A 17601-nucleotide genomic window follows, 5' to 3' on the forward strand; every position below is an offset into this window, starting at 1 on the left:
ATATCACAGCATCTTCTTCCTGTCGGTTAAATTTTGCGTCTGTAGCACGTCATCTTCGTAGTGTAGCAATTTTGATGGCCAGTAGCGTAGTTTGGAACTCATGAGTGCTTCTTTCTGCTCCTTTACCGCGGTTTTTACAACCATCCTCCGCAATGCTCAACGGTCTGTCTCCGTCAGTACGGGACGTCTGCTTGGTCATTGGTGTAGCTGTGATTGTTATTTTGAGTTTCCACGTCAGAGTCACGTCATCAACAGTCGACCTGAGAAGCCTTATAAGGGCTGAAATGTCCCTGGTGAACGTGCAATGACTACTCCGCGATCAACCATTCTGCTGTTACTGCTCCCCTACTGACAGCACACCCTGCCTCCTTATATACTAGCGGGTCCACTTCTCGTGACATCTAGTGGCCAGTTCCGCATTACATTGGGATACCCGTATGCTTTTGATCAAATAGTGTATGTTTCTGGCTTTATGCAGCTCTCCATGCCACTCTATCCTGTATAAGCCTCTCCGTCTCCGAATAAAAACTGCACCTACAACTTTCTGAATTTGCTTAATATATTCATCTCCTGGTGTCCCCCTACGATTTGTAGCTCCCAAACTTACACCGTTACTAAATTGGTGATCCCACCATCGATTCCTTCTTTTAGTCAAGCTGTGCCTCAAATTTCTTTTCTCCCCCATTCTTTTCAGTAGCTTTTATTAGTTACTCGACTTACCCATCTAATCTTACTGTTCAAATTGTTAATCGTCCATGTTTCACTTCCGTACATGGCTACACACCAAACAAATACTTTCAGAAAGACTTCCTAGCACTCAAACCTATGTTCAATGTTAACAAATTTCTTTTCTCCAGAAACGCTTTTCTTGATGTTGCTCTTCGGCTATCATCATTTATTTTCCTGCCCAAATAACAAAATTCATCGACTACTTTTAGTATGTCGCTTCCTAATCTAACTCCCCGATTTAATTTGGCTGTATTCATTATCCTTGCTTCGCTATTGCTGATGTTCATCTTATATGCTCCCTTAGCCCGCCCGGCTAGACGCGCGATCTAACGCGCTGCTTCGTGAGAGGGAAGGCGTGCCGGTCCCCAGTACCAATCCATCCGATGGCTTAGTGTCGAGGTCCGGTGTACCGGCCAGCCTGTGGATGGTTTTTAAGGCGGTTTTCCTTCTACCTCAGCGAACGCGGACTGGTTCCCCTTATTCCGCCTCAGTTACACTGTTTCAGTGACTTCTGCGCACCGTCCGCTGTGGCCGAGCGGTTCTAGGCGCTTCAGTCCGGAACCACGCAGCTGCTACGATCACAGGTTCGAATCCTGGCTCGAGCATGCATGTATGTGAGGTCCTTAGGTTAGCTTAGGTTAGTTACGTATACGTAGTTCTAAGTCTAGGGGACTCATGACCTCAGATATTAAGTCTCCTAGTGCTTAGAGCCATTTGCACTTTTTTTTTAGCTGCGCAAACACCGTTTCGACATACGCGTACACCGCCATTGCTCTACCACAAAAGCATTAGGGGTAAGAATCGTTTGGTATGAGACGTTCCCCGGGCGAGAGGGGGAGGGGGGGGAGGGGGGCGGTCCACTGCGGGACGGACCGCACGATAACCCTGGGTTCGGTGTGGGGCGGCAGTGGGGTGGGTGGACTGCTGTGGCCTGTTGTGGGGCTGTGAACCACTGAGGGTTGCGGCACGACGAAGCCTCTCCGTCGTTCCTAGATCCCCGGTTTAATATAAACATACATATATGCTCCCTTCAAGAAACTGTCCATTCTGTTCAGCTGCTCTTCCTAGTCCTTCACCGTCTCTGATAGAATCACAGTGTCATCGGCAAACCTCGTAGTTTTTATTTATTCTCCACAAACCTTAATTCCTACTACAAATTTGTCTTTGGTTTCGTTTGCTGCTTGCTCAGTGTAGAGATTGAGTACCATCGGGGATAGGCTACAAATCTGTCTCACTCCAGTCTCAACCACTAATTCGCTCTCTATGTCCTCGGCTCTTATAACGGCCGTCTTGTACAAGTTGTGAATTGCTTTTCGCTCGCTGTACTTTATCCCTGCTACTTCAGAATTTCAAAGAGAGTATTCCAATCAACATCGACAAAATATTTCTCAAAGTCTGCAAATGCTATAAACGGAGGTTTGTCTTTCCTTATACTATAGAATTATATACAGGCAATTCATATTTTATTGATACTGGTATATTGTGTAAAGAGGATTTGAAAGACAATGTAGCATTACTCTTTGGAGCCGTACGAGGTGCATTCAAGTTCTAAGGCCTCTGATTTTTTTTCTCCGGACTGGAAAGAGATAGAAACATGCGCATTGTTTTAAAATGAGGCCACGTTCATTGTCAATACGTCCCAGAGATGGCAGCACCGTACGGCAGATGGAATTTTACCGCCAGCAGCGAGAATGAGAACTGTTTTAAATACTTAAAATGGCGACGTTTTCCTTACTTGAACAGCGTGCAATCTTTCGTTTTCTGAATTTGCGTGGTGTGAAACTAATTGAAATTCATCGACAGTTGAAGGAGACATGTGGTGATGGAGTTATGGATGTGTCGAAAGTGCGTTAGTGGGTGCGACAGTTTAATGAAGGCAGAACATCGTGTGACAACAAACCGAAACAACCTCGGGCTCGCACAAGCCGGTCTGACGACATGATCGAGAAAGTGGAGAGAATTGTTTTGGGAGATCGCCGAATGACTGTTGAACAGATCGCCTCCAGAGTTGGCATTTCTGTGGGTTCTGTGCACACAATCCTGCATGACGACCTGAAAGTGCGAAAAGTGTCATCCAGGTGGGTGCCACGTAGGCTGACGGACGACCACATGGCTGCCCGTGTGGCATGCTGCCAAGCAATGTTGACGCGCAACGACAGCATGAATGGGACTTTCTTCTCGTCGGTTGTGACAATAGATGAGACGTGGATGCCATTTTTCAATCCAGAAACAAAGCGCCAGTCAGCTCAATGGAAGCACACAGATTCACCGCCACCAAAAAAATTTCGGGTAACCGCCAGTGCTGAAAAAATGATGGTGTCCATGTTCTGGGACAGCGAGGGCGTAATCCTTACCCATTGCGTTCCAAATGGCACTACGGTAACAGGTGCATCCTACGAAAATGTTTTGAAGTACAAATTCCTTCCTGCACTGCAACAAAAACGTCCGGGAAGGGCTGCGTGTGTGCTGTTTCACCAAGACAACGCACCCGCACATCGAGCTAACGTTACGCAACAGTTTCTTCGTGATAACAACTTTGAAGTGATTCCTCATGCTCCCTACTCACCTGACCTGGCTCCTAGTGACTTTTGGCTTTTTCCAACAATGAAAGACACTCTCCGTGGCCGCACATTTACCAGCCGTGCTGCTATTGCCTCAGCGATTTTCCAGTGGTCAAAACGGACTCCTAAAGAAGCCTTCGCCGCTGCCATGGAATCATGGCGTCAGCGTTGTGAAAAATGTGTACGTCTGCAGGGCGATTACGTCGAGAAGTAACGCCAGTTTCATAGATTTCGGGTGAGTAGTTAATTAGAAAAGAAATCGGAGGTCTTAGAATTTGAATGCACCTCGTAAGCTGTGAATAACCCACAACTGTGTGCAAGAGTGCTGGAGACGCAAGTAGTGAGCTTTACCCTAACCGAGAGAGGTGAGACGGAAATCAGGGGACGGACACGCTGTTTGCTGTCTCCGGCGGCTCGACCCATGTACAACACAGGGGTGACGTATGTAGTGCGGCGACCGATACGGGCCTGGGACGCGAGTCGGTCTATAGGAACAAGCGGCTGTGTGCGAGGGCGGCTCATCAGCTCGAGCACAGCCTGCAGGTCAGGGGGGGGGGGGGGGGGCAGATGGCCTCGTCACTGCGTCCCGCTTCCCAACTACGGCTCTAAATGTGACCACTAAACTCTGTGCACTATGCTCTCCATGCTGCGCGAACGTACCCCTTACACAGTATTCGCCACTCGTTACAGAATTTCGTTACTCAAGTATCCATTACACAAAAGTACATTTCTCCTAACCTGTCAGGTTGTGAGAAGAACCGAGGTCGTAAAAGCATCAGTTGATTAAGATATATTTCATTAATAGACACTTCTCTTCTCTACGCTGCTGAATAGCCATTGTGGCTGTATTGGAATTTCTTCTTGGTGCAGCAATTTTAATGGCCAGTAGTGTATTTATTTTCATTTAAGCTAATACGCGTTTCCGGCTTTCACCCATCTTCAGTTAGCGTAATACATATTTGAGTCTTCAGTCAGTACATAGTTACAGCATCTACAGCAAATTGGACGCTGAAGCTGCCTTGTGCGAAATAACAATTTTGTTTAACTAACACACTTCGCGAATTCCATAATTACGATGTATTGCTGTTTACGTGTACTTACTTTCCATTCTGCTTGCAATTATTCCTAGCGCCGATATCGATGTGTTATGGATGTGGCCCAAATACATTTATACTTCCATTTTGCACAAAAGCGGCCCATTATCCGCCATGTTCACCCTGAAATCTTTGTTTACATCCCAGATTACATTTATGGTCAAAGATTACATTTGGCCACATCCGTAATGGTGAGGATCGGAATAACAAGAAGCAGAACAGAAAGCAAGTACGCATAAACAGGAATACATCATAAATATACAACTCACGAGGTGTATTAGCTAAACAAAATGGCAGCTGTAATGTCCAATTTGCTCTATATCTTGTAACTATGTACATCTACACCTGCATCGTACTCCGCAAACCACCTAATGGTCTGTGGCGGAGGGTACTTCCGGTACCACTATCTGATCCCTCCGACCCTGTTCCACTCGTGAATAGTGCGTGGGAAGAATCATTTAAGGTAAGCCTCTGTATTAGCTATAATTTCTCGAATTTTCTCCTCGTGGTCAATACGCCAGATGTATGTGGGGGGGGGGGGGGGGAGTTCAAAATGGTTCAAATGGCTCTGAGCACTATGGACTCAACAGCTGTGGTCATAAGTCCCCTAGAACTTAGAACTACTTAAACCTAACTAACCTAAGGACATCACACACATCCATTCCCGAGGCAGGATTCGAACCTGCGACCGTAGCAGTCGCGCGGTTCCTGACTGAGCGCCTAGAACCGCTAGACCACCGCGGCCGGCTGGGGGGAAGTAATATGTTGTCTGACTCCTCCTGAAAAGTGCTGCCCCGAAATTTCAATAGTACATCTCTCGTGATGCACAACGCCTCTCTTGCAACGTCTGCCAGTGGAGTTTGTTTAGCATCTCCGTAACGCTTTCTCGCTAGCTTAACTATCCCGTGACGAAACGCACCGCTCCTCGTTGGATCTTTTCTATCTCCTCTATCAGTCCTACCTAGCGGGGATCCCAGATCGATGAACAACACTCAAAAATTGGGCGAACAAGCGCCTTATAAGCCACTTATTTTGTGGATTAGTTACATTTCCTTAAGATTCTTCCGATGAATCTGAGTCTGGTGTCTGCTTTTCCCACTCTCTGTTTCATATGGTCACTCCAATTAAGGTCGCTCTGGATAGTTACGCCTAGATATTTTACGGAAGACGCTGTCTGAAGTTGTTTGTCATCAATAGTGTAGTTATGCTTTGTTGAATTTCTTTTCCTATGTATGCGCAATATGTTTCATTTATTTACGTTCTAGGCCAACTGCCAGAGTCTGCACCATTGATCAATTCTCTGCAGGTCGTTCTACAAATTCTTACTATCTTCTGGCGTTGCTACTTTGGTATAGGCAACGGCATCATCTGAGAATAGCCTTAAAGAGCATCTGACGCTTTCTACTAGATCATTCATACATATACATCGTAAACAAGAACTGTCCTATCACACTTCCCTGTGGTACTCCGGATATTACCTTTAGATCTGTTGATTTAGTTCTATTAAGAGCGACGTGCTGAGTTCTATGTGCAAGGAAGTCTTGAATCCAATCGCAGGTCTGCTCCGATACTCCGTAAGTTCGTATTTTTTTCGTTGAACGACAAGGCGGGATGGTGTCAAATGCCTTACTGAAATCAAGGAACACGTCATCAACCTGAGCGTCGTTGTCCACTGCGCTGCGGATCTCTTGGAGAAACAGAGCGAGCTGAGTTTCGCAGGATCTCTGTTTGCAGAATTCAAGTTGATTTTTATACAGGAGGTGTTCTTTTTCCAAAAAACGTCATAATCTTGACCATATAACATGTTCTATAATTCTGCAACAGATTGACTTCAACGATATAGTTCTCCAATTGTGTGATCTGTCTTACGGCCATTCTTAAAAACGGGAATGACCTGCGCTTTTTTCCATTGATTAGGTTCCTTTCGTTGCTCAAGCAATCTACGATAAATTACTGCTAGAAGGGGACCAAGTTCTTTCGCATAATCTTTATTGAATCTATAGGTATCTCATTTGGTCCTGAAGCCTTTCCATTACTAAGTGATTGTAGCTGCTTTTTAATTCCGCGATCGGTTATCTCAGTATAGCCATTTCGACGTTCGTACGACGATTCAAATATGTACGACTATTACTCCAAGCGAACATTGGTCAAGGCTCGAAACGCGTGTCAGCTGGAGACCCAAAGAACACCTGACTAATATCGTGTAGAGTCACCGCGAGCCCGCAGGAGTACAGCAACGCGACGAGACATGGACTCGACTGATGTCTGAAGCAGTGCTGGAGGGAACTGACACCATGAATCGTGCAGGGCTGTCCATAAATCCGTAAGAGTACGAGGGGGAGTAGATTTCTTCTGAACAGCACGTTGCAAGGCATCCCAATGTTAACGTCTGGGGTCTTTCGTGGGCATCGGAAGGGTTTAAACTCAGAAATGTTCCTGGAGCCACTGTGTAGCAATTCTGGATGTGTGCGTGTCGCACTGTCCTGCTGGATTTGCCCAAGACCGTCGTTATGCACAATGGACACGAATGGAAGCCGCGCAGGGTAGCCGCGTGGTCTATGGAGTCTTTTCACGGTCCGCGCGGCTACCCCGTCGGAGGTTCGAGTCCTCCCTTGGCCATGGGTGTGTGTGTGTGTGTGTCGTCCTTAGCGTAAATTAGTTTAAGTTGGACTGAGTAGTGTGTAAGCTTAGGGACCGATGACCTTAGCAGTTCGGTCCCATAAGACCTTACCACAAATTTCCAACATTTTCCATGAATGGATGTAGGTGATCAGACAGGATGCTTACGTATGTGTCACCTGTTAAAGTCGTGCCTAGACGTAACAGGGGCCCCATATCACTCCAACTGCACATGCCCCACGCAATTACAGAGAATCCACCAGCTAGAACAGCCGCTGCTAGGATGCAGGGTCGACGGATTCATGAAGCTGTCTCCTTAAAGGTACTCGTCCACTTCAGTGTATATAACAAAGTGACTGGTTGCTGTGTTTATTAAAATAATCAGCAGAGACCAAGCAGTCATAAAGGCGAAGGGTGGCTACTCACCATATTAGTAGATGTCGAGATACAGGGTGATCAGAAAGTCAGTATAAATTTGAAAACTTAATAAACCACGGAATAACGTAGATAGAGAGGTAAAAATTGACACACATGCTTGGAATGACATGGGGTTTTATTAGAACAAAAAAAAAAAACAAAGTTCACAAAACGTCCGACAGATGGCGCTGGACAGCAAAACCTCAGTGACAGCGCATGACAATCGTGTGTAAAAGGAGATGTAATGAGAGAGAGAGAATCAGATGCGCCAGCAGTCGCAGCATGTTGACGTTACCTGAAAAGGCACTTTTAGTGAAGCTGTATTATGAGAATGGGGAATGTGCTAGTTCAGCGCTACGATCCTATCGCCATAGGAAGGGGATTCGAACGGGTAAAGGTCCGTTGACAAATACAGCTGTGGCGAGAATGATTTCGAAGTTCGAAGCCACGTGTTATTTAGACGATAGACCCCGTAGTGGCCGACCGAGCACAAGGCGTAATGCTGCTGAGACAGTTCAGGAAGAAATGGAGACTGTAGCGGGTTCGTCTATTCACGGGGAAGTCAGCGCTCGTACAGTCGCACGTCGCACCGGCGTTCCATACACTACTGTTTGGTTGGCACTTAGGCGTACCCTCCGATGCTATCCGCACAAAATCCATCGGCATCATGAACTGTTACCTGGCGATTTAGTGAAGCGGAGGGCATTTGCGGTGTGGGCGTTTCAAAAGATGGCGGAAGATGGCGATTGGTCGAGTAACGTGTTTTGGACCGACGAAGCTCATTTCACGCTCCGGGGGTCTGTCAACGCCCACAACTGCAGAATTTCGGCTACCGAAATTCCTAGAACTGTCGTGGAAATTCCATTGCACGACGAAAAAGTCACGGTATGGGTGGGATTTACCACATCTACCGTTATCGGGCCTTTTTTCTTCGAGGAAATGCGTGAGTCGTGTTTTGTAAGTGCTACCGTGACAGGTGAGAGGTACGCCGATACTTTACAGCATCGCATCATCCCCAGCCTGGCTGATAAACACCTGCTGGAACGTACGATGTTTATGCAGGATAGCGCTCCACCCCATATTGCTAGACGCGTGAAAGATCTCTTGCTCGCGTAGTTTGGTGATGATCGTGTGCTCAGCCGCCACTTTCGTCATGCTCGGCCTCCCAGGTCCCCAGACCTCAGTCCGTGCGATTATTGGCTTTGGGGTTACCTGAAGTCGCAAGGGTATCGTGATCGACCGACATCTCTAGGGATGCTGAAAGACAAACATCCGACGCCAATGCCTCATCATAACTCCGGACATGCTTTACAGTGCTGTTCACAACATTATTTCTCGACTACAGCTATATTTGAGGAATGATGGTGGACATATTTAGCATTTCCTGTAAAGAACATCATCTTTACTTTGTCTTGCTTTGTTATGCTAATTATTGCTATTCTGATCAGATCAAGCGCCATCTGTCGGACATTTTTTGAACTTTTGTATTTTTTTTGTTTTTTTTTTTTTGTTTTAATAATACCCCATGCCATTCCAAGCATGTGTGTCAATTTGTACCTCTCTATCTACATTATTCCGTGATTTATTCAGTTTTCAAATTTATACTGACTTTTTGATCACCTGATACTTTTGACAAGATTGTGTGTAATGTTGATGCATTAATTTGTTCTGTAATCGGTGCTGATATTCAAGACAATAAAAGTGGGTTAAAAGCTGTGAGCTATCTGGGGAAGTTAACCTTGCATTACTGAGCAACTGTTTCACCAGGTATCCAGTCTAACTTACCGAATTCCCAACCAGACTAACATTAATTATAATCTTACGATAGCCGGTGATATATATATATATATATATATATATATATATATATATATATATATATATAAAGACAATTTAAATAAATAGAAATAAATCAGTTTATATTGGGACATCTATTTTAACATTGATCATTGTTCCGTTAAAATTTCAGCTTATTAAACTTGATTCATAACTTAACTGGTGCCTTACTTAGGATTGTGAAAATATGAGTTTGTAATGTTACGGAACACATCAAATTTGGAGCCAAGAATGGGGGAGACTGCATACAACACTGCATTCATAAAATAACACACGAAGAACGTTGAAACATATGCAAGAGGAAATTAACCACAACCAACCGATTCAATTTTCAACCAAAGAAGTTACGTTCGTAGCGCAATCCTGTCCATCATGAAATTACCACACACTGGTATACTAAATGCATACTAACTCTCTGTGAAATCTTCCCGAAAAGAATAGCTGAGGGCTACTTTGATGATTACATTACATGCTTCACGTGGTCAACTTGGTTTACACAAAGCGGGTAACTCCACAATAATTTTGATAATAAAAATAAACTACATCGAAACTCAAATTACAAACGAAAAACCTCGAACTGGTTACTATCGTCTTACTATTAACCTGATGGGTCAAACAATTGTATAAGCACGTGGTATTGGTGTCACAAAGTACACCCCACGTGGGTTGAACATAAAAAAAAGTTGCTATATTGAAAAATATTGTCAAGACGAGACATTATAATTCACGCACATTCGCATTTAAGATTGACGATCTTAGTTAGAGTTATGGATCATCCACACGTGGTTCCACTTTACTCACAAAGTAGTGACAAAGCAACTACTGGAAGATATTCTGAACTGCACACTCGAATTACACTGCGTTGCAATTTAAGATAACATTAGATATTTTAGATCCAAACCTGAAATAAAGGTGATTAAATTTTCAGTTAGGCTGAACTTAAGAAATCCATTGTCCTACGGACTTAGCAGAGACGCGCTTAGCCGGAGATCTTACCACTTCAGACACTCGCCGCAGACCGACTGCCGTGGGCCCCTACCGAGGGTGCTTCACAGATACAAACGGAAGTGAGCAGAGAGGCAGCTTCCTATACCAACATGACAAGGGACGGACAGGACCATACTAAGAATAGAAACCTCTTTGCTTTTAGAAAGCATAGCTACCTGTTCCGACGTTGGTCCTACTGTTCTCTAGCAGACAGGCTTGTCTGCTAACATCAAGCATGCAACTAGAAATACATTTGCTCAATCATTCTTTCACACAGAAGGGAAGGGGGATGACAGTATCTTATCATATACAGTATACAGGGTGTTACAAAAAGGTACGGCCAAACTTTCAGGAAACATTCCTCACACACAAACAACGAAAAAATGTTATGTGGACATGTGTCCGGAAACACTTACTTTCCATGTTAGAGCTCATTTTATTACTTCTCTTAAAAACGCATTAATCATGGAATGGAAACACACAGCAACAGAACGTACCAGCGTGACTTCAAACACTTTGTTACAGGAAATGTTCAAAATGTCCTCCGTCAGCGAGGATACATGCATCCACCCTCCGTCGCATGGAATCCCTGATGCGCTGATGCAGCCCTGGAGAATAGCGTATTGTATCACAGCCGTCCACAATACGAGCACGAAGAGTCTCTACATTTGGAACTGGGGTTGCGTAGACAAGAGCTTTGAGATGTCCCCATAAATGAAAGTCAAGAGGGTTGAGGTCAGTAGAGCGTGGAGGCCATGGAATTGGTCCGCCTCTACCAATCCATCAGTCACCGAATCTGTTGTTGAGAAGCGTACGAACACTTCGACTGAAATGTGCAGGAGCTCCATCGTGCATGACCCACATGTTGTGTCGTACTTGTAAAGGCACATGTTCTAGCAGCACAGGTAGAGTATCCCGTATGAAATCATGATAACGTGCTCCATTGAGCGTACGTGGAAGAACATGGGGCACAGTCAAAACATCACCAACAATGCCTGCCCAAACGTTCACAGAAAATCTGTGTTGATTGCACAATTGCGTGCGAATTCTCGTCAGCCCACGCATGTTGATTGTGAAAATTTACAATTTGATCACGTTGGAATGTAGCCTCATCCGTAAAGAGAACATTTGCACTGAAATGAGGATTGACACATTGTCGGATGAACCATTGGCAGAAGTGTACCCGTGGAGGCCAATCAGCTGCTGATAGTGCCTGCACACGCTGTACATGGTACGGAAACAACTGGTTCTCCCGTAGCACTCTCCATACAGTGACGTGGTCAACGTTACCTTGTACAGCAGCAACTTCTCTGGAGCTGACATCAGGGTTATCGTCAACTACACGAAGAATTGCCTCGTCCATTGCAGGTGTCCTCGTCGTTCTAGGTCTTCCCCAGTCGCGAGTCATAGGCGGGAATGTTCCGTGCTTCCTAAGACGCCGATCAATTGCTTCGAACGTCTTTCTGTCGGGACACCTTCGTTCTGGAAATCTGTCTCGATACAAACGTACCGCGCCACGGCTATTGCCCCGTGCTATAAAAAAAATAAAATAAAATAAAATAAAAATAAAAATAAAAATAAAAATAAAAATAAATGGTTCTGAGCACTAAGCGACTTAACTTCTGTGGTCATCAGTCGCCTAGAACTTAGAACTAATTAAACCTAACTAACCTAAGGACATCACACACATCCATGCCCGAGGCAGGATTCGAACCTGCGGCCGTAGCGGTCGTTCGGCTCCAGACTGTAGCGCCTAGAATTACACGGCCATTCCGGCCGGCCCCGTGCTAATCCATACATCAAATGGGCATCTGCTAACTCCGCATTTGTAAACATTTCACTGACTGCAAAACCACGTTCGTGATGAACACTAACCTGTTGATGCTACGTACTGATGTGCTTGATGCTAGTACTGTACAGCAATGAGTCGCATGTCAACACAAGCACCGAAGTCAACATTACCTTCCTTCAATTGGGCCAACTGGCGGCGAATCGAGGAAGTACAGTACATACTGACGAAACTAAAATGAGCTCTAACATGGAAATTAAGCGTTTCCGGACACATGTCCACATAACATATTTTCTTTCTTTGTGTGTGAGGAATGTTTCCTGAAAGTTTGGCCGTACCCTTTTGTAACACCCTGTATAAAAGAAAGCGGATGTAGGTTCCGTATGAGACGGTGTGACACGAATTACATATAAACTGTGTTTTAAAGTGTAGTGGTGTGACAGATGGTTCTTGGTTACGTGTAAAAGTAGCGCGTTCCACTGCTCAGTCTCCTCCCAGATAGGGTCAGAAACACCACAGTAAATTTAGAAGTGGAATCTATGCCGTAAATGACAACAGATTTAAGAAATTAACATGAAAGGAATCCAACAGAGACCTTTCAAGTGTAGTCTACCTTTGAGGCTACACATTGGCTGAGGGGTGTGTGCTGTGTGTGTGGCGGCAGGACGAGGTGGTGCTGCTAGTGCGGCGCGTGGCGCGCAACTTCCGCGGCGGCGGCGGCTCCGGGTCGGCGTCGGCGTCGGGCAGCGGCGCCGGCAGCAGCGACGACGCAGGCGGCGGGGGCGGCTGCGGCCAGGGCGAGGCGGAGGGCATCGCCATGGCCGTGGTGTCGCCCGCCGTGTCCTGACACCGGCCCGCCACGCCGGCGGCTGCGGCGGCGGCGGCGGGGGCGGCGGCCAGCCCCACGGCGGGAGAGCCGCCGCCTCCGCCCCACGGCCTCGTCTCGTCCGCCTCCACCCCCAAGAAGTACCCTCCGCCGCCCCCGCCTCCGCCCCCACCGGCGTTGCCACAGAACAAGCACCACAGCCTGCCGCGCCGCGCCAAGACGGCGGAGCAGCCCCGCGGCCGCCACCATCACCACCACCACCAGGCGAGTCCCAGATCCCGCTGCTAGCTGCTGCCCCTGGCCACTGCTATGAGGTCCGAGCTCCTCGCGACGAAATCCTTGTACACGGTGTCCCAGGAATAATCCATACAAATTATAAAAATTGGATGTACGCACGAGTGTGTGTGAGTGTGCGAGTGCATGCGTGCGTGCGTGCGTGCGTATGTGTGTGTGTGTGTGTGTGTGTGTGTGTGTGTGTGTGTGTGTGTGTGTGTCCCACACCTTCTCCTAAATCACATAGCCGATTTCAAGCAACCTTGGTACACATGTGCCTTCATGTATCTTACTGTCATACGACAATCGCTGTTTGGGTAAGAAGCACGTACCTATCAAGTGACTGGGAGTGAAAAAGAAGCGTAGCCAGCGACTCGTCGATTCCCAGACTTCATTCCATCAATTATTATTATTTATTGAGTATGAGAGCACTTAGCGACTTGCAACAAATTTTACATACAATTTTGTCTTGCTGACAAAGCCTCCACAATGAGTAAAGGAAAAATGTTTATCGCTTACTCTCTTTTCCGCTGTTTGTGCAGTAAAAGTGCCACATGAGGCATGACGTTACAATTTATTACTTGTTTGAAACTTCTTGGCAGATTAAAACTGTGTGCCGGCCGAGACTCGAACTCGAGACCTTTGCCTATCGCGGGCAAGTGCTCTACCAACTGAGATACCCAAACACGACTCACGCCCCGTCCTCACAGCCGTACTTTTGCCCTCTGTAATAAAAAAAAACTGAGTGAACGGATCAACAAAGAGCCTGAAAGGGTGGCATCGGACGTCGGCCACGAACGAATCCAACGAACAATATAGAACAAAATGAGATCAAAAAAAGGTGGTAGAGCACTTGCCCGCGAAAGGCAAAGGTCCCGAGTTCGAGTCTCGGTCCGGCACACAGTTTTAATATGCCAGGACGTTTCATATCAGCGCACACTCCGCTGCAGAGTGAAAATCTCATTCTATTACTTTTTTACTAGTAACTGTATTCACAATAGCCGGCCGCTGTGGCCGAGCGGTTCTAGGCGCTTCAGTCCGGAACCGCGCTGCTGCTACGGTCGCAGGTTCGAATACTGCCTCGGGCATGGATGTGTGTGATGTCCTTAGGTTAGTTAGGTTTAAGTAGTTCTATGTTTAGGGGACTGATGACCTCTGATGATAAGTCCCAGAGTGCTTAGAGCCATCTGAACCATTTTTATTCGCAATACATTTTACAGACAGTATACAATCATACCACTGAATGTAGGTGAAAAATTATATCATCATACGACACGTGGCTCAGGGGATATGTCACAAACAATGAGATGCGTGAAAAACAACCGCATCACGCATGACGTTTAAATGTATTACTTCTTTGCTACTTACTCTATTCGCAATAAATTTCGCACACAATTACCACATATGCCGCTGAATGTACTGAATGCACCGACATCATCATATCAAAGTACGACACATGGTTCAGGAGATATGACATCATGAACAGTGAGATGCGTAAAAATTGCGACATCGTGCATGACGTTTATATTTATTACTTCGTTGATGCTAACACCATTCGCAACGTATTTTCCAACCAGTATCCACGTATGCCCGGTGAATGTATCTACAAAATTACACTACTGGGCATTAAAATTGCACATGATAATCGGGTATTCATTGGACAAATATATTATACCAGAACTGACGTGTGATTACATTTTCACGCAATTTGGGTGCATAGGTCCTGAGAAATCAGTACGCAGAACAACCACCTCTGGCCGTAATAACGGCCTTGATACGCCTGGGCATTGAGTCAAACAGAGCTTGGATGGCGTGTATAGGTACAGCTGCCCATGCAGCTTCAAAAGGATACCACAGTTCATCAAGGGTACTGACTGGCGTATTGTGACGAGCCAGTTGCTCGGCCACCATTGACCAGACGTTTTCAATTGGCGAGAGATCTGGAGAATGTGCTGGCCAGGGCAGCAGTGGAACATTTTCTGTATCCAGAAAGTCCCGTACAGGACCTGCAACATGCGGTCGTGCATTATCCTGCTGAAATGTAGGGTTTCGCAGGGATCGAATGAAGGGTAGAGCCACGGGTCGTAACACATCTGAAATGTAACGTCCACTGTTCAAAGTGCCGTCAATGCGAACAAGAGGTGACTGAGACGTGTAACCAATGGCACCCCATACCATCACGCTGGGTGATACGCCAGTATGACGATGACGAATACACGCTTCCAATGTGCGTTCACCGCGATGTCGCCAAACACGGATGCGACCATCATGATGCTGTAAATAGAACCTGGATTCATCAGAAAAAATGACGTTTTGCCATTCGTGCACCCAGGTTCGTCGTTGAGTACACCATCGCAGGCGCTCCTGTCTGTGATGCAGCGTCAAGGGTAACCGCAGCCATGGTCTCCGAGCTGATAATCCATGCTGCTGCAAACATCGTCGAACTGTTCATGCAGATGGTTGTTGTCTTGCAAACGTCCCCATCTTGTTGACTCAGGGATCGAGACGTGGCTGCACGATCCGTTACAGCCATGCGGATAAGATGCCTGTCATCTCGACTGCTACTGGTACGAGGCCGCTAGGATCCGGAGCACGGCGTTCCGTATTACCCTCCTGAAGCCACCGATTCCATATTCTGCTAACAGTCATTGGATCTTTGACCAACGCGAGTAGCAATGTCGCGATACGATAAACCGCAATTGTGGTAGGCTACAATCCGACCTTTATCAAAGTCGCAAACGTAATGGTACGCATTTCTCCTCCTTAAACGAGATATCACAACAATGTTTCACCAGGCAACGCCGTTCAACTGCTGTTTGTGTATGAGAAATCGGTTGGAAACTTTCCTCATGTCAGCATGCTCTGAAAAGCTAATCATTTGCATATGCTAGCATCTTCTTGCTGTCGGTTAAAATTCGTGTCTGTAGCACGTCATCTTCGTGGTGTAGAAATTTTAATGGCCAGTTGTGTATATCACCGTACGACTCACAGTTCGGTAGAGATGACGTCATAAACATTAAGCACAAGGCCAGGCATTGCGTGGTACGTGTGTGGACGCACAGTATAAAAAAATACCTGGACAATTGCGGTTTTCTCCGATACTTTTCGGTATGCATTGATATGACAGGAACATATGCACTATTCTGAATGGTTTCCGAGATAGAACACATTTAAACACTGCAACATGCGTTTTACGAAGTACCAAATGAAAAATTTATGTATTTTTAAAACTTTCTTCTCTAAGCATTATCGTGCACTTTACAGTATACATGTTGTACAGTCTGCAATAAACGTTTCAATGTCCCACCGTCAACTTCAGTGCATTTGTGCGCTCCTTACAGAACATATTCTGTTGCTTTTCTGACAGCCTCCGCACGTTCTCTAATGAGGGCAGCAGAGTACGTGAATGCGATCAAGCAGTTCATCTCGCGGATTCAGCTTTCATTTGTATACCTCTGAACTTTTATTATTATTTAGGGCATGACTTTATTATATTTTATAAGTACGTACAATTAAGTTGGTACAAGATAAGATAAAATGATACGAATTATTTCGAGGAAATATGGAAATTCCCGTTACAAACTTGTATGACTTGTAGAGAGAAGTGAGTAAATAATATTCTGAATAGCAACCCATGTCCGAAAACGTTCCATTTCACATGTTTCACTCATCCAGCTCTGCTTGAGGAACTGATGGCTCAAATGGTTCAAATGGCTCTGAGCACTATGGGACTCAACTGCCGAGGTCATTAGTCCCCTAGAACTTAGAACGAGTTAAACCTAACTAACCTAAGGACATCACAAACATCCATACCCAAGGCAGGATTCGAACCTGCGACCGTAGCGGTCTTGTGGTTCCAGACTGCAGCGCCTTTAACCGCACGGCCACTGCGGCCGGCCTGAGGAACTGAATCATGGGTGATGTAGTACAATTATTAGGTAACAAGTCGAAAGGAAACATAATGAAACAGATATTTATCACTTAAGCAGATTTGTCTGTATAGACATTTAAACATTTTGTGTTTACATTATTCCAAAACAAAAAAAAAAAAGAACCCAGCGCATCGCATGTATAGAGCAGTACTGACGCATTAAAACATCGGCTCGATGTGGTGACCACCATTGTTATTACAGACATTGCCCCTACGGAGCATGTTCTGGCACACACTCTCCACCTCACCTGGAGCCTCTTCAATTTCTAGTGCAGCAGCCAGATCTTCTCCTGTCTCTACAAAAAATGGTTCAAATGGTTCTGAGCACTATGGGACTCAACTGCTGAGGTCATTAGTCCCCTAGAACTTAGAACTAGTTAAACGTAACTAACCTAAGGACATCACACACATCCATGCCCGAGGCAGGATTCGAACCTGCGACCGTAGCGGTCTCGCGGTTCCAGACTGCAGCGCCAGAACCGCGCGGCCACTTCGGCCGGCTTCCTGTCTCTACAGGAGCCTCGTAAATTAAACTTTTT

At 45.9% G+C, this 17601-nt stretch overlaps 1 protein-coding gene across 1 annotated transcript in view; it reads left to right on the plus strand.

The window, feature by feature from the left end:
* LOC126204068 (potassium channel subfamily K member 16-like) overlaps nt 1-13738 on the plus strand; it is a 366558-nt gene extending 352820 nt beyond the window's left edge. The window contains exons 6-8 of the mRNA XM_049938489.1: nt 12697-12751; nt 12829-13080; nt 13734-13738. Of these exons, the coding sequence (XP_049794446.1) occupies nt 12697-12751; nt 12829-13080; nt 13734-13738 (312 nt within the window). The remainder of the gene's footprint in view (nt 1-12696; nt 12752-12828; nt 13081-13733) is intronic.
* The last annotated feature ends 3863 nt before the right edge of the window (nt 13739-17601 follow it).

The sequence above is a fragment of the Schistocerca nitens genome, chromosome 9 (assembly GCF_023898315.1).
Source record: "Schistocerca nitens isolate TAMUIC-IGC-003100 chromosome 9, iqSchNite1.1, whole genome shotgun sequence".
Lineage (NCBI taxonomy): Eukaryota > Metazoa > Arthropoda > Insecta > Orthoptera > Acrididae > Schistocerca > Schistocerca nitens.